The sequence below is a fragment of the Emydura macquarii genome, unplaced genomic scaffold (assembly GCF_026122565.2).
Source record: "Emydura macquarii macquarii isolate MOO-44397 ecotype Brisbane River unplaced genomic scaffold, CSIRO-AGI_Emac_v2 contig_3477, whole genome shotgun sequence".
NCBI classification, from domain to species: Eukaryota; Metazoa; Chordata; order Testudines; family Chelidae; genus Emydura; species Emydura macquarii.
In genome coordinates, this window is record NW_027133614.1 from 4,274,196 (window position 1) to 4,296,615 (window position 22,420).

The window sequence follows — 22,420 nt, forward strand, 5'->3', positions numbered from 1 at the left end:
AGGTAGTGTTTTTTATGCAGGGGGTGTTTATAGTTAAAAATCACCAGTGCAATCAAAGTAAAAGCTGGAGAATACTAACATAATAAGCTGCTGTAACTTCAATCACTTAATTTTCTTTAAAAAGCAGCATAGTGATTCCAGGCATCATCTCAATGAAAATTTTAAAGTTGAAAAGGAAAATTGTATTAGTAGTAATCTTAAAGATCAGGATTGTATCATATTAAGCTTATGGTCTAGTGATAATTTATTTTTGTAAGTTTAAAATCTACTGCGACATGTATGCCTTCTATTGATAAGAGCCATGATCTACATAAAGCATTTTTCTATAGTCTTTTTGCTTGTCAGCCAAATGAATACTTAGAATAATATATATTAAAAGCTCTGTGATGCAGGGACTCTGTTATTCAATGTCTCATCATGTATACTTATGGTGTCACTATACATATCCATTTTCAAAAGGGTTAAGAAAATTTTAGAGTTCATTTGAAAGAGTAGATACAGTCAATAATTGTAGCATTGACAGCCACTTACCCCTCTGCCTGTTAAACTGACGCCCACGGACACCAGTTCTTAATGTTGGTGGCTGAAGTCTGACACGCCGGAAAGGCTTTGGCTGATTACTGCTTGTGTCTGTAGAGAAGGAAGAGTATCAGAAAGAATGTCTGACTGTTACTGCAGTACAATTTGTAACTGTTAGTGAGCCCATCACTTAAGTTTAACAAACAGCTGTGCTCATCTTTCAGATTGTAAAAACTTGTGAGGGTGCAACATGTCAATAACATCTTCTCAAATAATAATAAAGCCTCACAATGAACAAGTGTTTGTTTTCCTTTTTTTTACTCACTAGCTGGACAAATGATTGTTTTGACAACTAATTTGAAAAGAAAACTGCTTTTCCATCTGACCTGAAAGTATTACAATGGCTACAAACTCCAATGAATGGGTAGAAATAACTGAAGACAATGCAAAATGAAAAGCTTTTTAAAGTGCTTATTCTTAATACAGCCTACGCCAGTCAATGATGTCCGGGTTAAATTATTTGCAGCCAAGTGTATCTAATTACACTCTTACCTTTTACTTCTGTATTACTTACATCACATCCCTTTAAAAAGTTCCAATGGGCCAAATTTTGAATCCCCTACTCACATGAGTAATCTTACTGAAGTACATGATCATCACTGCAGGTAGGGAATCACAATATGACCCTAAAATTTTCTCTTTTGAAGTGAGTGTCCTTCAAGGTATTTTAAAAAGTTCTCTTAACAAAACCTTCCATCTCCATTAGTTACTGATGAAAAAATATGGTCCAGGTAGTTGCAGTCTGTTGCCCTCCCCAAATAGAAAAGGGAATTAAATACATGAAAAAATGTCATGTATGAAAAAGGTTCACATGTCCATTTTATTTCAAAATCAAGTGACAGACTAGTGGTTAGTTGGCCAAGGGATTAAGAAAATGAATAAAGCTTTACATTTGTGAACACTCATTTGCCCGTCATCTTACTAGTAATTTTTCCAGCAAACTTATGATTATTTGTAAGCAACTCAGATATTAGAGGTTTATCCATGTTATCAACTGATACAGAACAGTACAAGTTAAAAAAATACAACAGAAGAAGTTCCAGATTTAGTATAAATGCCATTCATCTGCCTACAAATCGCCACTCTATTAACCTCAATGTTGCCATAATGATTAGAATTTACTCATAATTCAACCTATCAACACACTGCTTGAGAAAGCTGAGTATATTCTTTGATTTATTTCAGTGTGTTCTTAACAGTGGTCACAGCACTAACCTATATTTCCTTTTGACCCACTACTGAGACAAAAATAAGTATTAAAGTTATGCTTCAGAAGGGACATTAACTGTTCAAAATAAGTCGTCTTAGTCTGGTCTCTACTGCCAACAATGTATATGACACTGGGAAAAGGCTTGATATAAAAGTATCCTACAAAACAGTATGAAGCAATCTGCATTAGCAAGGAAGCCAGTACCTGCTGATGAGCTGGAAGGAGGATCCTGACTGGTGGAAGGAAGGTCTGACTCATCAGATGCTTGAACAGATTCTTCTTCTTGCTGGCTATCAATTTCTAGACCAGCTTCTGAAGTAATTCTGGAACATAAAAATTCAGGTGTAGAACAATGCTGACAAAATTTAAGAGAAATCGATAATCCCTTGAGTAAACAGAGGGATTACTTAACAGGAAATTAATTCTTGTTTTACCATAGGTATTTTCACACACCCTTTGCTTTTTTCTATCCTGTACCAGAAATTAGAAATATTAGTGTTTTAAGAACAAAGGCAAACACATACTCTTTTGCACTCATCTACCCATCTACTGCACATCACCAGGGTGACTGCCTCTCAGAGAAGATAAGAAAAAGCTATATGAGGAGAAAAAAATGAAGTTTACATGGGTGCACTTGAGTGAAACGTGTCATGGAAGAATTTATACATCTATCTGCTTCCCATATTACAGATATCAGGGTGTAGGGGAAAGTAAATATTTAATTTAAATGGAATCCATTAAGACTATGGAGTATGATCCAGTATGTAAAATGCAAAGGCTGGGAAAAGAGATGGTTCTTAGGGCTTTGCCCAAAATGTCCTTTTCAGTGTAATACCTAAAAAGCTTAGATTAATGATTTTAAAAAAAGCCAGTACCAAGACAGTGAAAGACAATAACACAGCTATCTTGAAGAGCACTCTACAGAGTCCAAGAGAAGTTTCCTAAGGACAACTAGCAGGCTTGATTACATGCAAGTTTGAGGGAAGAATTAAGAAAAAACAATAAGAAAATATGAAAATCACTTTAAACAATCTGGAAGATGGGGGGCTTGGTTGTATTTTCCCCTCCTAACTCCCCATTTTCAGTTTGTGCTGCTTTATTTCCCCTGCCTGGCTGCAGGATTTTACATTTGCCAATATCAAATTCCACCCACTGCCAAAAGCCCCACAAGCTCTCCAACTTCAGTCTTTAGTTTTTGTCCTGTATGCTACCTCTAATTCTGGTGGTGTTCTAGATTTTTATCACACTTGAACTGTAAAACAAAACACACACAAAAGGAAAAGGCATTTAGCAACTGTGCAGAGAGATGCTTTTTTTTTTTTTAATTCACATAGAGCTTCCGTAAATCCTGGCAGTCCCAGATTGGGCTCCAACTATCACTGAATAAAGCCTGATGGATGCTTCACCACTGTTAGAGTAACAGTTCCACAATTTATTTGATGTGCTCAGCAGACCAGTTTGACTGCCACTGTGTTAATCCGTTTATCAAGGAAATGCATGTCAACCTCATTCATACCCTGTGTGTCCAGAAGGGCCTTATAGATTCTTTAAAAGATTTACATTTTGTTTCTATTTTTTCTGCAGAGTAGTAAATTAAGTTGTTCAGAAAAAAGGAAATCTGACACTGAGCTGTGACTGTTTTAAGATGTCTAGAAATTCTAGATCATATTACCTGTGCCAGAGGTTGAATAAGCCTCTGTTTCAGAGTTTAATTCCTGTTTTCCACTGCAATCGGATTAGTTTGTGAACCATTTCATAGTGGAAGAAGTGATTTCTAAGTCAGATGGGAGTCATTCTCTCTGTAGCCTCACTGACTGTGTTTTCAAAATGAAGTTGAATATACTTCAAATACAAAGAGACCAAAATAAATTGCTTTCACTTTAGAAGGAGGCAGAGGGTCACCAGAATTATTTTACAACAAATTTAGGAAGTCACTCAGTGCTGGTGATCCCTCCCTGAACAAATAGAGCTAAGATTTAACAGGCAACAACCACATTCAAACAATGAAATGCAATGAAAGCTTGTAAAACTAAATCTTTAGTACAGAATTAAGTCTGAATGCACTGAGTAGTATAGCTTACCCTTCAGATTCTGTCTCCACAAAAACCTCATCCCCATCATCAACTACTCCAGATTCAGTAGTAGTGGATAAACTGCCAGTGGATGTTGTAACCATTGGAACGGACTGAGAAGCATGTTCTGAAGGATCAGCTGTGGTACTTTCAGTAAAAACAGTCACTTTAAAAAACAAAAACAGGAAAAGCAGTTAAGACAAGGTTATTTTATTCTTGTATCCAATTTATTAAAATATTGGGTACTAAAAGAACACAGGCTGCTGTAATATTTTAACCACAGCAATAAACAATATAACAGAAATATTCTGCATTTTGTTGGGAAGTCAAGGCACCTAAGCCCTGGTCTACACTTAACCTGGAGATTCGGCGGCAGTCGATGGGAGTCACGCAAACTACGCAGAGTAGCTTGTGTAACTCACGTCGACTGCTGTGCTTCCCTTCTGCGTGATGTCTTCACTGTGCTGCGCTACTTGAGGGGGTTGTTTTACTCAGTCGACTTCCTGATGGATTGAGCAGGTCTACACTGACTGCTCAATCGATCCAGAAAGATCAATCTGGCAACGGCAACTTTGCCGCCGTCAGAATAGACATGCCCTAATATTGTCATTACACTTTGCAACACTGATTCTCACCTGGTGCTGCGACTTGCAGTGGAGTTGTTGGGACACTGCGGCCACCAGATTCTTCTTCATGGGCAAGGAAGAGTGGTGTTTCATACATTCCTAAACCTAAAACACACAACTCTTGGTATTAACAGAAGCAGTGAAAACCTGTTAGACAGCAGAAATTATATTATCTTAAGGCAATCTAGTTATAGTACAGTATAGTGCCAGTACAACCCTGATGTAATCTAGTGGTTTCTTATTTAAATACTGAGGTTGAGTAATTGAGGTTACTCAAGAGCATATCTAGTTTGCACTTATATAGAACCTTCAACCCAAAGTTCTTCAGTATTAAAGAAATAAGCTGCCCCCAACCCACACTTTAAATACATATCTCCATTTTACCAACAAGGAAATAGATGTAGAGGAGTTAAGTGACTTGTCTAAGGTTATACAGGAAATTAGCAAGAGCAAGGAATCAAACCTAAATCTTCTGATAACTGACCTGAGATTTAACCACTTAACAATGCTGCTTCTGATGAACTTGGAATTTTTTTTCCCCCAATTCTACTAATTTTTTTTCAATTCTACTCAATTTTCTAGGAGTGAAAATCCTATTAATTGTACATATACAATTTAGTTTAAGATACTTAAAACAAAGATAAGTTATTTCCAAAATAAATATATCACTCAGTAATTGGAAATTTATTTTACAGAACTTAAGATTGAACAGAAGTAGTTTGGGCCTTTGAGCAAGCTGTATATATATATTTTATTTTATTTATTTAATTTTTTAAAACAACCAGACTACGAAGCATACAAAGTTTTGGTTCACTTGATTACACTGTCACATCCTTTTAAGATGAATATTGGAAGATCCTGTGATATTTATTGTTTTCTATGTTACGCATGGAAGGCCTAGATACTACAGCAATACACACAAGAGAGTGACAGTAACAAGAACTTTCTTGTGGGATAGCGAGGCTAATCTACTGAGTACTATTGAGCTTGAGACACTTGAACCAATGGTGGACAGAGCCACACATCAAGACATGCTAGAGAACTGAATGCTGTGCAATTTGAAAGCCTCTCTTATATGTTTTAAATTTGCTTGAGTGAAATTAAATGACGATTTCTCACATAAGATGACTCAGGCAGCCTTTGACAACATAATGGTTCAACAAACTGCCTACTTCACTGCATTAGTATGTTATTTTCCCCAATACTTGTACATGCTATTCTAAAAGGTTAAAACACAGGCTTAGCAGAATTAAGTTTTTGTTTAAAATAATTTTGACAGATAATATCCATATTTATTTAAGCAAGGTTTTATTTATATTAATTTATATTTTCACAGTTGCTGGAAATTATTTTAGGGGGAGGATAAGACAATTATTTAATGACAGTAGATGTTTAGATTCAGAAAAGTTAAAGTTTTATAAACATTAAAACACAAAGTTGTCAACATCACATATCAAAATATACAAAGTAAACATCCTTAAAACAAACTGGAGCTGCATTTTTCTTCCTTGGTCTATCTTTAAATTTTAATTATCAATGGAAATATTTTTCTTTGGTTTGTGTACCTGCAGTGAAATTGACATTTAGTTACATTTATTGATAAAAATCTAATCTTTCCAAGCCTAAACAGTCAATCATCCTTACATTAAGCTACATGTAGTTACAAATGACAAAGCTAACAGTGTTAGGAGAAGAAGATATTTTGCTCCTCTGCCTCCTTAGTCCTACTACCCTCCTTACAATTACAAGGAGGCACCAAAAAAGGATATAGTTAGAACAAAGGTGACAATTACTCAAGCTCAAATTAGTTTCTCAGGCTGCTTCCTTTGTATATATGTATTTCTAACAAATATAACACAAAGGTATTACACAGATTTACCTCCCTGTGACGCAAGTTGGCCAAGATCTGAGTGGCTGGAACTAGTCTGTGGCATATCTTCTGGAGGTCCAAACCTGAATCTAGGAACTCCTGCAACCTGGGGAGAACTACAAAGATGCAGAATCTGCTGTAAAAACTGTTTAACTAAAAACCATAATAAAATTATTTTAATGGAATAAGGAAAATAAATTATCTATGACACAAATGAGATTAGTAGCCAAGCATAAGATACTGCTTAGTTTTATCAGCACCATCTATGTAGCATGGTAACCCATTGTTGCCATAGTAATTTAACTGTATGAATTTTTAAACAAATAGGTTACATTAGATTGGACTGTGACCAGAAGCTTACTTTTCTGAACTCAGTTTTATGATGTACTGTTCAAACAGTTCAATATTTGTGGCTCTCTCTCTCTTAACCATCTATTAGATTGTATGCTATTTAGTATCTTACTACACAATCACCATTTTATTTACATTTATCTTTAAGCAAAGAATCATTCAACTGTTAGTAAAAGGGAAATACGAGATAGCACTTGCTTTTACTTTTACATACTGAATTGCTTCTGCAAATCCATCTGTACGATGTGGAACCACAAGAGTCGGGGTGCTTGGAACTGTCCTGTCCTCATCATCAAAAAAGTGTTGCTGCTGGAAAAAATATTAAGCTCAGAAGCTAAAATATATTCATTGTTTATACTCTGCTTGCTTCTAAATAAAATTAATCTACAAAGGTTGTTCCCTCCCAACAAAACAGACAATTTAGCTTTAACTACTATTGTCTGTTCAACAGTCTGAAGGAACCCCCTGTCAAAATAAAGAAATATTGAATATGTATTTTAAAAGGTTGAGTCCTAAAAAATAGTAATAAATATTTGCTTTATCAAAACTGGCCCAGATTCTTAAGGGTTTTTAGCTTCATCTTACACTTAACACACCTTGCCTGGTATTCACATTGGGAATAAGTTAAGAGATTAAAGACCCATTAACATGAAAACCACTGTAGATTAAACCTATCTGCAAAGTTACACAAACACCCAAAGAATTCTTCACTGCTCTGGTAGTGTTACAAAGTTCAGAGTGCTCTCTCAAATCAAGGTTTTTAGGAGCCAACTGCCATTTACTTACCATGCCCCCTATACCAGGAGTCAGTTGAAGCCCACGTCCCACTGACTGCCTCCGAGTCATCTGGATTCTCTTTATGGTAAAAGGAGGAATAAAGTGGTATAAATGTTTCCTGGGGATTCTAGCAACATGCAAATATCTTCAGGAATCAAGTGATAAAAGACAAATAAAGAAATTCTTTTGGCTTTCTACCAAAAGCATAAGTTGATTAACAAAACCAGCTAGCGTATTTTTGTTTATTAGTGAAAACCATATTCCAGATATATTTCACCATGCACTTAATTCCTATAGTTAGGAGTCCTAAATCAGGTGGAGCATCTATTTTACAAAATGAGGCAATGTTACACCAAAAAAGGGGGGAAATATAAATATAGGAACACTTTCCGAGTAAAGAGACCATAATGTGTGTTGCGGTTCAATGGTATTAAATCATTTTCACAGGATACAATTTTAGTATAATCTAAAAAAATAATTCAGTGGGTTAGTATTTAGTGTAAAGTGCTTAGGGTTTTTTGTGTGCACTTCACACACAGAAGGCCTTTAGAAAATAAGCAAAATTATAAATCATATTATAATCTCTTGAAAGAGCACAACAAACCAAATGAAAAATATATAAACAATTCTAATTTTGTTTAAGTTAGAACTATTAGTGTCAGTTTAGGTTCTATCCTAAATTTTTTTTTTTTTTTTTTTTTTTTTTTTTTTTTTAAAAGTCTCATGTTCTGAGCGCAGAACTATAAAAAATTCTGGCATTCATTATTGAACTCTCTCTTGGTGCTCTCAGTACTATGGAGGAAGCATGCTCAGTTCAGTGTGTAGGCCCTTTTATTGCTTACCAAATTCTCAAACCCATCAAGCAGCAGTGCAGACCTACTCTGAAGGAGACCTAGTAAAGAAAGACTGAATAGAAGTCTACTGACAGCTGCAATCAACACTTCTCAGTGTAATAAAGTATGCAAGCTCCCATATAGATTCATAGATTCCAAGGCCAGAAGGGACCATTGTGATCCTCTATCTGACCTGTGTAAAATACACCCAACAGAACTTCCCCAAAATAATTCCTAGAGCATATCTTTTAAAAAATGCGCTACCTTGATTTAAAAATTGCCAGTGATTGAGATTCCACCACAACTCTTGATAAATGATTCCAATGATTAATTATTCTTACCATTAAAAATTTATGCCTTATTTCCAGCCTGAATTTGTCTGGCTTCAGCTTCCAGCCATGACCAATGTTGTTTCTACTCCATTTTCTTTCTCCATTCTCCTCTCCATCCCACCCCTTTTGTCACATTTTTCCTTGTATGCTACCTTTTTTCTCTCTGCACTTTTTGGGGGTTTTTGTTTGTTTTTATTTGGTCTCTCTTTTTTCTCCATTAATTTCTTCTTTTCTGTCTGTTCTTTCTCAGGGCAGAGATGACTTGAAATTTGGAAGGGGCTGTTATGTACCCAGCTGAGCACAGGCCTTGCTCCTCCTCCCACTCTGCAATCTGTGCTTCCATTTCAGCTACTCAACAGGCTACACAGAGGAAAAGAATCCTAATCTTCAAGAAAGGACAAAAGTGCAGGGAAAATTATTGTCTCTGTCCTCACTAGCTGCAACATTTTCCACACCTCATGCATGGGGTGGGCTTATGCACTGAAAATCAAGTAGAGATCCTGTGACACTGGAGGGCTCCTCTTTATAGTGTTATACTTTTAAAAACAGAGATTTTGGCTGCAGTTATCCAACCTTCCTTTCCCACTGGCAGGTCCAACCATGAAAGATAAGCATGTTAGCTGAAGTTTCTGGTAAAATGGAATGGTTAACAATGTTGACATGTAAATTGTCATTAGGATTCAGTGATAACAACCCATAGAAATAAACTGAAACAGTCCACACCTCTCGGAACAAGGTAACTGTAAAGCATCAGCACACAATCAGGTGGCTTCTTTTTGCAACCATAAAGGTAAGATTTTTTTTTTTAAATGAACTTAAATTCTATAGAAGCTTAAGATGTTATATGATCAAATACAGCTCACAGATGAGGCATTAGGTACAAAAGGATTAGCTAAGAAAACAGTGGGAGTTTCCATATGCCAAACTTGCATCTGGGCAAAGAATATTTAATAAAAATCTAAACCAGATCCTGTTGAGTTATAGCTGGATCATTTCAAGATACACACCCATCACTATTGCCTTACTGCTTTTAATGGTCATTTCACTTGTAGAGCTAGTAAGTAAAATCACTGCCATATTTCAAGAGATGAGAAATTTAAGTTAATTTGCTCAGCTGTTTCAATTAATATCTGTATGTTTCCATTTTGTAAGATACCATATAGTGGTGGGCCAAATACACAGGACTAAGGCTTTATTTAGAAAAAGCTACATAATTAGCTGATTTTCTAAAGTGTTGAGTGATTTCCTACCTGTACTGGTGGTCCCAGTTCCTGGGGTGGAGCATGAATAGTCAGTCGTGGGGGTAGAGGATGTGGTGGCCTGCGTGGTGATTGAGGTGGTCGAGGAGCCTGCCTCTCTGAGGCAGATGTTGGCTGCTGTTCTCTTGAACTTTCATGGGAAAAAGTTGATTCTGCAGCACTGGTACTTCCTTCGCCTAAAATGCAAGGAAATAACATGCAATAAAAACACTGTCCTCCACAAACCTATGACCAGAGTAATTTAGGCAGTACTTCTTTTAACGTACTGTCATTAGTTGCAATGACAGAAGTATGACAAATTTAAAAAAATGATGTATACTGAAGAAGTGTGACCAGTCTGAGATGATGCTGTAATAAAACTTGGAGAACAGATACCAAAATTGAAAATCAGATTAACATGCTACAGCAGACATTTCTGCTCTTTCAAAAAGCAGCAACTGATCAACAGTGACAACTGAAGAGTGCCCTAATTTAAAAAGTCATTTGAAAGACAGCAGGATTACCAGTTAAAGAAAGAACACTTTAGCACCATATTAGGCAATTATTCTGCAGTGACTAAGAGGGAAGAGGATCATCTACTGAATCAACAGCACTATTTGCAACAGCTAATGTTTTCCATACAAATACTGAATACACCCAGTTCTGTTAGCTTATGGAATTTTACTGGTGCACAACCCAAAGTGGCATGGCTGCAGGTTTTAAAAAACAACCCTAACTTTTCCACTCCCAAATTCCAATTTGTAAATACATGTTTTAACACAAAAAGAATTCAAAAGGCTTGCACACTTCCTCTCCATACCCAGAGACTTTAGAGAAAACACAGATTAATTGTACCACTGTTTTGAGAGTCTGCTGCTCTCTGGTTGCTTTCTCCTCCTCCCATGCTCTCTTCAGTTTCTGTACAGGGATCTGTACCATCAGCACCCTAGAAATACACACAACAGCGATTTAGTGAAAAACTCCATTTAATGAAAGTGAACAGAAAAAACTAACATAGGTATGACACAATGTACCTCCAAACAGCACCCTGTAACCCCCATACTCATCCTTCATATATAATTATATTTCATACAAAGCATGTTGTGTAAGGAAGGTATAATAGGAAAAGTCATGATCTGCTAAAACCCACTGTGCTGCCAAATAGGTATATAGTTAGTGTGTATCAAGTTATAAGACTTTTGCTGTATAGTTGTTAGAAATTATGCTGTAAATTCAAGAATTCCCTCCCAGGAGGGTGTTAAGAGACAATTATCCTGCAAGGGAGTTGTAATTGTAATCAGAGGAGCTACAAAAAATGACTGTTGCGCAAGTACATGGGTGTATTGAGCAACCTTGTGATTCAGCAGAGCCTACCTGGACATGCTTGTTGGACTAACGCCTACTAAGCACATGGTCAAAAGGATATAAAATAAGGAACAGGCATGCACCACTGGGCCATTCTCCTCTCCCACTAATGCTGAAAGCACAGAGACACTGGAAAAACAAAGACTGGAACTGAAAGAGACTTACCCCAAGTTTCAAGAGGAAGCTTGTGCGTTGAGAATTATAACATCCAATGGGTGAGAAAACTGCTTAATCTAGATATTACCTAATGTTAAAGATTTAGATTGCATGTTTATCTTTCTTTGCTTTGGTAGCTATCTCTGATCTCTTACGCCTACCACTTACACTCACTTAAAATCCATCTTTCTGTAGTTAATAAATTTGTTTTTGTATTTGAACTAAAACAGTATGTTTCAGCTGAAGTTTTTGGAAAAATCTCAACTCAGTTAACAAAAACTGGTGTATATCTAGGTAATAAACTCATACTGGTCAGGGAAACTTCGGGATGCAAGGTAGGGAGCTGGGGTGAACTGGCTGGTGTCTGTCTCAGAGATTTGTGAATGGTTCTGGGAACATTCATGCAATCTAGCTGGCCATGGGGCTTCACATGCTGTTGGGCTGAGTGATAACAGCACTTGGAGGGGTTTGCTGCTTATCATAGCAAAGCATTGTGAGGGACAGCCAGGCTGGAGAGTTAAGGGGGCACAGCGGTACCCCAGTCCCAGGTCGTAACCCCAGGGGAACTCGCCACAATAGGAAAAATGAAATCTATGAAAACATAAGATATTTTATATATAGTACATCGTTGTAAAGAACAACTATGTATACATTTACACAAGTTTTAAAACCTATCAAAATATCATTTCTTCAACACCTTTCAACTAATAAAAATTTGTTGAGAGTGCTACTTGGCTAGCTTCACAGCTACCATATTTTAGTATTATAAAGCTTATGCTGTCTCCTGTATTTTCCAACATTTACAGATATTGAAAAGTTTTTTACTCAGGAAAAAAACCAGTTGCAACATGACCTAACCGTGAAATCCAATTTACTTGGATCAACTCAAATTAAGGTTTTCCTTTCTCGACATGTGGATTACAGTAGGAACAACTTGTAATATCACAATTACCTCAGATCTCATATTCCTATAAGAGGTTGCTACTCTCACCTCAGCATCATCTGCTTCATAGCCATCATTGCCATCAGCACTGCCAGTTCCTTCATTACTGTCTTCACCTTCATCCCCCATTCCTGTATCTTCATCATCATCTTCATCCTCTTCTTCCTCATCCTCATAATCCTATAAACGTAGCATAAAATAGTCTTAGGAAAAGCCCAAAAGGATAATATCTAGTTCTTTTACAGTACCTTTCATCTATAGATCTCAAAGCCCTTTACAAAAGGAGGTTAGCATCATCATCACTATTTTACAAAATGCTCAAATCATTTTGTAGGAACAGAATGATTTTCTCTGATGGTCTCTTTCTAGGGATGTTCAGAATTCATTTTTAGGCATATACAAACTTCAAATGTTGGGGTAGGTCAAGTGAAAATTTTGATTGTGACGTGGAGTAATGTGCACTGGCAGAGATGGATGAGAAAGTTTATACAGTGACTGATGAAAATATGCCTCCTTTAAAATAGTTATCTTCCAGCACAGACTGTCATTGTATTTGTTTGTACAGCATATGGCATAATGAGACCTGGATCCTAACTGGGGTCTCAGAGCATTGTGGTAATATAAATGAATTACATTAATAGCAGAAAAATCGAGGTATTTGATAATGTTAATGTGATACAATTCTAGGGGTTGGTTGACTTTTTTTTTGTGAATCAAGAAATACTGAGAATTTCACTTAAGGAAAGGAATTTTTTTTTTTTTTTTAAAGTTACTTCAGACTTATTTCTGAGCTGAAAATCTCTCCACAGCTTGGTTAGCAGAGGCATTCATCGTACAAATGAGCGCTTCACAGCTCTTCAAAAATCAAGCTGAGTTGAGAAAATAAATGTAAATGTCCAGCTGTATGAATAAGTGTAGAATTCCTATTAACTGAATTGTGTGCTTAGTTTTTTTCTGCATCAATGTAAAAGTTTATAGTTACAATTCTGGTCAAGCCAGGCAAACGCATGCACCGAGCTTCTAAGAGTGCATATGCTTTTCTATGTTTCTCATGCAACAGCAGCAGTTTGTAAAATGTGAATTACAGTCCTTTTTTAAAAAAAATTTAATTGCTTTTTTGTAACCACATGCAAGATGAGCTGTTTATTTGCACAAAGATATTGAAGATCACAAACCACAAATAAGTCAGACATACTTCTTGCTCGCCTTCATTTTCCTCATCATCATCCTCTTCATCATCGCTGTCAATCACAATGACATCATCTCTCTTGGACTGACCATCCTGGGATGATGATGTATTCTGTTGATCTGACTGAAGTGGTCCAAGATCTATTGGGAGGGACTGAGAGGTTTCTTCACTGTCTTCCATGGCAGCGTACTCCCCTTGAGTGACCCCCTTTACAAGGTAAAAGAAAGTCATTAAAATAAAGTGATACTTCATATATGTGTTTTTAAAAATGTTTGCCACGGGAGAGATTAAATCAACTTGCAATTCTATTTACCTTTTACAGTCCCTTAAGTGCAGCTAAAAGCAGCTATGTCACCACTCGTGGTCCAGAATCTGTGGTTGTAATCTGTTTCTGACAACTGCAACAATCACTTTTTTATTGTGTCCACTCAGTAGCTTTTTGTTGGGTTCACAGTGCAACTATGTGAATTCATACCTAACGAAGTTGCTAACTGTGTTTGTATTGATGTGTTCTGGGACAATATGGATGGTTATTTTGCCTGAACAAGATGTGTCCAGAGGACATGTAAATAGAGCCTTGCTGGCAGCCTATGTGCACTGTACTCTGGTTTACCCTAATATATACACATACACAGCTGGGAGAAAGGAGAACTGGCCAAATCAGTTACAACAGCACTGTTAGAGAGGCCCATCAACATGCACAGTAAGACAACGATCAGAGCAGAAGCAGAATCTGCTGCTGGCAAAGGGAAAACATTAGTTGTCACAGATATTAACTGAGTATTAATCAAGTTGTGTGTGGACACAAACTATGGCTGGATTTGACCATGTCACTAATCAGTTTCAAACCCATCTAAAAAATTAAATGTGGCCAGGGCTTGGACAAAGCTCTTTCTTCCATAGAGACAGAAAACTAATTCTAGGCTTCTCTGCTGCTACTCCAGACTGAATGAAACCCTTTAGCTAAAAAAATAAATCTGGATAAAGATGTTCAGAAAATAATCATCTGTTTTCAGATACTGGAAATCACTTATTTTCTATTTTTTGATCAAGAATATTTTTTTTCACATTTCAGTACCAACGAATGTGAAGTGCAAGAGCTAGAGCTAGTTCAAGCTATTTCTGCACACTAAGTGAGTTGGTGGCTTTGTATTTGACTGCCATGCAATAGAATGAATAGGATTGCAGTAATTATGGTTGAGTTCTAGAATAGCTCATTCAAGAAAGTTTGGAGGAAGGGTTATTTTGTGGGTTAAATGAGAAGCAACCCCTGAGCATCTTTTAATTGTGAAGTTACAGGAAAAAACTGATTGAGAAGGGAAATTTAATTCCATTTTTTTGGCTTGACATTTCCATTACTTATTTTGAGATTCCTAAAATAAGTACAAAAGGCAGCCTAAGGACTGGACAGAATTACTAATGCTGCTTTCAATGACTATACTCTTCACTGCCTATACCCATCCTAGTTCCTTGCTGATTGAGAACTGCTCAACTATTTGTCACAGTATCTTTTTGCAACATAAAGCCAAAAATGAAAAAAGTAGTGTAGTCTGTGGGAACAAAGCAAGGAATTCAAGAGTTTAAAACTCTCAAACCCCAGTCGTGGCTCTGACAGACTTCTTTAATCCCTGTCTCATTTTCCCCATAAGTAAAATGGGGTTACTGAAGCATAAGTCAGCGGTAGTACTTAATGCTTATATAGCATTTTGAAAATGTGAAATGTTATTAACATGCCAAGCATGTAGGTAAGTGAAAATCACAATCAAATTAAATATGCTCTGAATGAAACTTCTAGTCCTAAAAATGGTTATAATCTACACAAACTGATTTCCATTATCAATCTTTAAATTATGACTGATTTCACAAAGATGTTACCATCAACAAACACTTTTCTAAGAGTGGCTATATTGATATACAATGCTAACTTCAGCAATTGCTACAATACCAAAGGCTGTTCATGCTACACTTAAAATTAAGATTTATTTTTTTTGCTTACTTCTCCAATGGAGTCTTGAGAATCCTGATTGTAAGTTTGAGTTTCTACCTCACCATCAGTGCTTTCTTCTGCTGTGACTTCCTCCTGAAAAAGCATATATTTTTCGTATTAAGATATGTACCACAGGGAAGGTTGAGAGGTTTGATTGCTCTAATATGTTTGAGGTTTTTGAATAAAGGCACTACAAAGGTCTCCTTATCCTACAAAGCCCACTCATAGTCCCAACCCCCTCTTCAACTATCATCTTATTTTCTCCCCACCTCTGCACTCATTGTACCCCCTCAACTTCCTCTATTCAGCTCTGTGGTTTATCACTTCTAATCCATTGTCCATCCTCTCTACTCCCCTGAAACTACTCTCCTTAAAATCTAAACCTTTTATTGACAAATCTCAGGACTTGTATTCCATCCCCATCATAACAACTTAATGACAGTTGATCACAACCTTGTCCCTGAAATCTTGTACTCCCTGGGCTTTTGTGCCTCTCTTCTCCTGCCACCCTGAGTAATGCCTTCAGTGTCTTTCAGATTCCACCACTTTTCATGAGTTGCCTGCAGATCTTTCTCTGGAGAGAGTAGTGGGTCAAGGATAGTCAGTCAGACAGACAATTTTAACTACCATTTCCACACCAATGACTAACACCTACTTGGTGTCTGCTGACCAGCATTTCTCCATCCAACCCCACATCTCTACTTTTCTGACATCTCCCCACAGGTGTCATATTTGACTCCATCTTCTCTTTACATCTGAACATCCAGACCATGTCAAAATATTGCTGCTTCTTTCTCCATAACTTCTGGTCTTCTCCCTCTCTACACTGCTAAAACTCTTGCCCAGGGTCTTATCGCTCATCTTGCCTATTGCAAGATCCCCTGCCCTCCTGATCCCACCTCATTCCTTTCAGGCCTATTCAAAATACAGCTAAGCTCGACTGCAGGGATTTCAAGTTAACAGTGTTTCCTTTGAACTAATAAAATTACTACTCTTCAACACAGCCCCTATAGCCCTATATGCTATAATTTTTTCTTTATTTGCAAGTTCAAGCTGTAGGCTATTCTATGGGTATAGAGTTTGTCAATTATCACTTTCACTTCCTTTGCCAGCAACAGAATTTAAAAAAATTTTGCAACAGGATCCTGTTTGTTTCCTTGTCAAAAGCATATTCCAATCTCAGGCCTAGTCTACACTGGCTGCAGGATTCGGCGGCAGTCGACAGGAGATACGCAAGCTATGTCCAGTAACTTGCGTATCTGCCACCAACTTCCTAACGTCTACTTACTGCAGTGTCTCCACTGTTCTGCGCCGACGGGAAATGCCCTCCTGTCAATGCAGTGCTACACTGCTTGCCAAGGTAGATTTACAGAGTCAACTTCCAGGTTCGAATGTGCAAGTCTTTACTACCGCTCAATTGAACCCTCAAAATCGATTCTGCACTGCCAGAGGGCAGTGCAGACATAGCCTCAAATTCTGGACAGGGAAAAATTATTCACTGGAAGTATTTTCCATTCTTACAAACCTCAGGTCCAACTCTCTGTATGCTCCTTAGTTTCTTTGGAAGAGGAATATCCACTGTTTCCTCCGAAATTTGGTCCGAGTTCTCTACAGTGCTATCTTCTTCCTCCTCTCGTGGACGCTTGGGCAAGGAAGCACTCGGGGTAGCTGAAACTTGAAAGAGCCCTCTGTGTTATTTTCAAGTACATTATGGCACACAAAAGGGTTTAGGAAACTGGCAGAAAACCAACTGCCACCTGTCCTATACTCTGTCATGGCAACTGGGACAGGATAGGAATATCTTGCTGTTGCTCCTGGGGTTGAACACATTGGGATTAGCAGCACAGCTTTCTGAGCTGCAAGGCCTCCTCTGTGAAACTGGCACCAAGTCACGGTCTACCAGAACCCAGATCTAAGCTTCATGGCACAACTGAACTCATTCTATTTGCTTCAGCTTCTTTGTTTTTTTTGGTAGCTTTGTTCCTGTCAGAACATAGTTACTAACATTTCTGTAGGCTATTGTAATTGCAAAGGCAATTAAAAATACCTTCAGTGGGTATTTACTTTTGGGGCTAAATTTTGTAAACAGAAACCTCTATAATGATAGATGGTCAACATAGCAATAAGAGATCTAATTGTTTTTAAACCACCATCTAAGTTTTAGATTGGTGCAGAGCAAGTACAGGTTCAATTATAGAATGTATGTTCAGTTCAATTGATTTAGCTGGCTTTTCTACAGTAGTCATCTGTAAAGTTTGGAGCCAAATCTATATATTAAACTCTGAATCCTCATACCAAAGCAAGATTGAGGAAATTGATAGGTGCATGAAGGGAGATCCTGCTATTTTCTGTAGCAAATGAGTTTAAACATCCAGCACTAGTTTGAATAGACATATGAACATTCACTTCTAGTTTCCTCTAAGATACCTTTTAGAAGTGTGCTAGGTCACTTTTTTTTTTTTTTAAAAAGGTAACACTTTTGCAGGTACAAGAAAGAAGACCAGATCTCTGCCTTTTTGAAAGCCTATCCCACAATTTGTGCACAAAGCCTTCACTTGCTGTTATATGCATTTCTGGCCTGATTCAATGAAGATCTGAAGTCTTCAGACACACCATGAGATTAGGCCTTTTGTATTTGTTGAGAAAATGAAACCAACCTGTGCCAAACACTGCTGTGGAAGTCGAAGGCCTTTCTATTTGTGAGCTCTGTACAACCTCCACAATGGTGGGGGATGGCTCTTGAGTGGCTGGCTCGATCTGAGGATGACTCTGCTGAGTGGGCTGCACAAAAGCTGTAGCTTGACTCTGTTGCTGAACAGTTAAGATGGGTTGAGAGAGAGATGTCTGGACATTAGGACTGGTGGAACGTACAGATCCACTCGTGCTTCCAAAGACTGGAACATGCTCTACTGGCCCTTCGGACTGCATAGCTGGAAAGCAAATGATGGCACAATTTAATTGGCTTACAATTATCTAGTACAGTTCACATTACTTTTCACTTGAGAAAGCAGCAGAATAGTCAGATTTAATGTTTCTCATTTATAGCCAGTTAATTTAAAAGTGTAAAAACTATAAAAGCACAAAAAATTAGCAAGGGGATTCACGGTGAGATGGAATACCTGAAACTATATTTAACTCTGAAATTGGCTATATTTCAAGGTAGAGGTGCCCTTTTAAGTTTATTTTAATTTAGATAGTTACCCTTTATTCAGAACACTTACCTTCCTGGGTTTCCACCTGTGTGGTAGGCATAACTGTGGCTGTTGGAGTAGTGGTTGGATTTGTAACTGTAGCAGGAGTAACCATTGGACGGATACTGGCTCTTGGAGTAGATTTACTTCCAGGTATGGCAGTAGCAGTCACTTTACTTGGAGTTGACACAACTGGAGTTGGCTTAATGTTTGCTGTTGGTGGATCTGAAGTGCTAGCACTGAAAATAGTACACTGATTTTATTTGTGTTCACGAAGTTGGGGGTCAGACTTACAAGTGTATCAAATACAGTTTAACAAAATATCAAACATTGATTTTAAGAAGTTTCAAAACATTTAAAACAGATCATGGCGTAGTACTAGCATCTAAGCTAAATTATGACTTAATTAGCATTAGAGACTTGGTGGGATGCCCATACGGGTGACAGTGATCATGAAATAATAGACTTCATGATTCTATAGAAAGGAAGGAGTGAGAGCAGCAAAATAAGAAGAGTGGACTTTAAGATGACTACTAAAATTCTCAGAATGGGTAGGCAGGTTCCCCTGAAAAGAAAATCTAAGGGAGAGCTCGCAGCTTCTTGAGGAGACAACATTAAAGGCACAATGGCAAACTATCCTGATGCAAAGGAAAGGTAGGAAGAATAGTAAGAGGCCAATATATTTCTGTCAGGAGTTCGTTAATGACCCAAAACATCAAAAAGGAATCCTACAAAATATGATAACATGGACAAATTGCTCAGGAGTACAAAAGAATAGCACAAGCATGTAGGGACAAAATCAGAAAGCACAAATGAGTTACAGCTAGTAAGTAAAGGACATAAAAGATAGTAAGAAGAGGTTCTTTAAATACATTAAGAGCAAGAGAAAGATGAAAGTGTAGATCCTCTACTTCATGGGGAAGGAGAGCAAATAAGATGATATTTGGAAGGCAGAGGTGTTTAATCACTGTTCTGCTTCAGTCTTCACTAAAAAGAAGAGTTAGTAACCAGATATTAATAACAATTAATATCAAAGAGGGAGGAATGTAATCCAAAAGAGGAAAAGATCAGGTTAAAGAATATTTTGATAAATCTGTTAAATTCAGCAGAGCCAGAAGAAATTCATCCTAAGGTATGTAAGGAACTAGCTGAAGCAATCTCAGAACTGTTAGCAATTATCTCTGAGAACTCAAGAAAGATGGGTGAAGTCCCAAAGGACTGGAGAAAGGCAAGCAGAGCATTTATCTTAAAAAAAGAGAACAAAGAGGACTCGTGAAATTATAGACCAGTCAGCCTAACTTCAATACCTGGAAAGATACTGAAACAAATTATTAAATGATTTGTAAGCACTTAGAGGATAACAGGGTTATAAGGAACAGGCAGCATGGATTTGTCCAGAAAAATCATGCCAAATCAATCTAATTTCCTTCTTTCACAGGGTTACTGGCCTACTGAATGAGGGAGGACGGGGGAACAAGTAGATGTGCTGTATCTTGATTTTAATAAGACTTTTGACAGTTCCAACAACATTTTCATAAGCAAACTCAGGAAATGTAGTCTATATGAAGTTGTATAAGGTGGGTGCACAACTGGTTGAAAGACCATACTGAAAACAATAATTATCAACTGTCAATCTGGGAGCGTGCATTCACAGGGGTCCTGCAAGAGTCAGGCCTGAGTCTGGTACTAGTCAATATTTTTATCAGTGACTTGGATAATGGAGTGGAGAATATCTCTATAAAAACTGAGGATGACAACAAGCTGGGAGGAATTGCAAGCACTTTGGTGAACAGGATTAGAATTCAAAACAACCTTGAAAAATTAGAGAATTGGTCTGAAATCAACGAGAAGAAATTCAATAAAGACAAGTGCTGAGTACATCCTTAGGAAGGAAAAAATCAAATGCACAAATACAAAATGGGAAATAACTGGCTAGGTTGTAGTTCTGCTGAAAAGGATCTGGGAGCTACAGTGGATCACAGACTGAAAATCAACAATGGCTACAGTTGGAAAAAAGGCTGTTATCATTCTGGGGTGTATTAACAGGAGTGTTGTATGTAAGACATGGGAAGTAATTTCCTGCTCTACTTGGTATTAGTTAGGCCTCAGCTGGAGTAGCGTCCAGTTCTGGGCACCACACTTTAGGAAAGATGCAAGCAAACTGGAGAGTCCAGAAGAGAGCAACAATAATGATAAAAGGTTTAGAAAATCTGACCTCTGAGGAAAGGTTAAAAAAGCTGTGTATGTTTAAGTCTAGAGAAAAAACAACAAAAGGGGACCTGATAACAGTCTTCAAATATGCTAACAGCTGTTATAAGAGGATGGTGATCAGTTCTCCATGTCCACTGAAGGTGAGACAAGATATAATGGGCTTAATCTACAGAAAAGGAGATTTAGATTAGATATTAGAAAAAACTATAAAGGTAGTTAAGTTAAGAATAGGTTTCCAAATGAGGTTGTAAATTACCATCACTGGATGTTTTCAAAAACAGGTTGGACAAACACTTGCCAGGGATGGTCTAGGTTTACTTGGTTCTGCCTCAGAGCAGGGGGCTGGATTTAATGACCTCTCATAGCTATGATTCTGTAAATCAACAACTACCTTCAAAGATTTGTTCACAATGATCATTCTTGCACATCTCCACTAGAAGAGATTTTGCTGCAGGAAAATTATGTCCTCAGTGACACCTGTGCATGACCCCATTGCCTTGATAGGTGTGATTAACTGGAAATTTGTAAACAATTCTATTGATCGTGTCAGAAGAAATAGAATTCTTAGCTATGGTGGCTCTTTAGTGTTAACAGAAGTAACAATCAGTAAAAACTTACATTTGTCACTGAAGTCAAATAATATGGCTCAATAATCAGGGAGCATATCTGCTGAGTAAGACTGGTGCCAGTGATTTTTACAGTCACTTCTCAAGATCAGAGCTTCATTTTAAAGGGATACCATAACTCTAAAAATCAAAGACTATGTACCATTCTTACACCACCACTCTGGATCAAAAACTATTCCATTTTTAAGAACAGAAGTGTCAGGTTATAAAACCATAAAGATAACACATCTTCAGAGGCAGGTGTAGTATCTGAAACTGCTTATAACTTTTCAAATGCACTAGATTTCAAGTTCATAGTGTGGCTGAAGATGACAATTTAGCAGTAAATTACTTAACTGCTTAGATTTGCCTCAGGAGGCAGACAGCTCAGTTAGTCCATAGCTCAATATTAGCATTAGCATTAAGCAGTCAGTAATTCCCACAAGCTGTTTAAAAAATTCTTAAATTCAAAAGCCTTTAATTCATTCCTCGAATTCAAAACAAAAAACATAGCTATAACTGGACAAAAAAGAATCTGCAACTTACATTCCTCTTTCACCTGAAACTGGAGTAGATTTGAGTGTGATCTGCCTCTGCTGTTCCGGAACCTATAGGACATAAGTGTTTCTGTAAATTACATACTTCCTTAACCAAGTATTAAGCTGGCAGGCTCTATAAAACAATCCAAAAATGCAGTTTTGATTACTGCTTCAGTGGACAGATCTTTTTAATTACAATTGTTTCAACTACTGACTTGACAGAATACCAGGTGAAACTCCATGTTTACTCCCAAATATTCTGAACTAGCTTCATTAGCTAGTCAGAACAAGTCAAGTGCCCAAGCCAGTCAAGTGTTTTCTGGGATATCCTTGATAATGCAGTTTT

At 37.3% G+C, this 22,420-nt stretch overlaps 1 protein-coding gene across 3 annotated transcripts in view; it reads right to left on the reverse strand.

The window, feature by feature from the left end:
• The window catches only part of TPR (translocated promoter region, nuclear basket protein), a 58,946-nt gene that overhangs the window by 657 nt on the left and 35,869 nt on the right, over window positions 1–22,420 (reverse strand). Inside the window, exons 35-50 of one of the 3 annotated variants that reach the window (XM_067535117.1) lie at window positions 22,082–22,143; window positions 18,750–18,958; window positions 18,186–18,458; window positions 17,054–17,202; window positions 15,538–15,621; window positions 13,548–13,748; window positions 12,401–12,532; window positions 10,744–10,834; window positions 9,901–10,085; window positions 7,495–7,563; window positions 6,923–7,014; window positions 6,367–6,473; window positions 4,497–4,592; window positions 3,871–4,027; window positions 1,994–2,112; window positions 532–630 (exon numbers count right to left, since the gene is read on the reverse strand). In XM_067535117.1, the coding sequence (XP_067391218.1) occupies window positions 532–630; window positions 1,994–2,112; window positions 3,871–4,027; window positions 4,497–4,592; window positions 6,367–6,473; window positions 6,923–7,014; window positions 7,495–7,563; window positions 9,901–10,085; window positions 10,744–10,834; window positions 12,401–12,532; window positions 13,548–13,748; window positions 15,538–15,621; window positions 17,054–17,202; window positions 18,186–18,458; window positions 18,750–18,958; window positions 22,082–22,143 (2,125 nt within the window). The other 2 variants (XM_067535116.1, XM_067535118.1) reach the window with 2 other exon arrangements.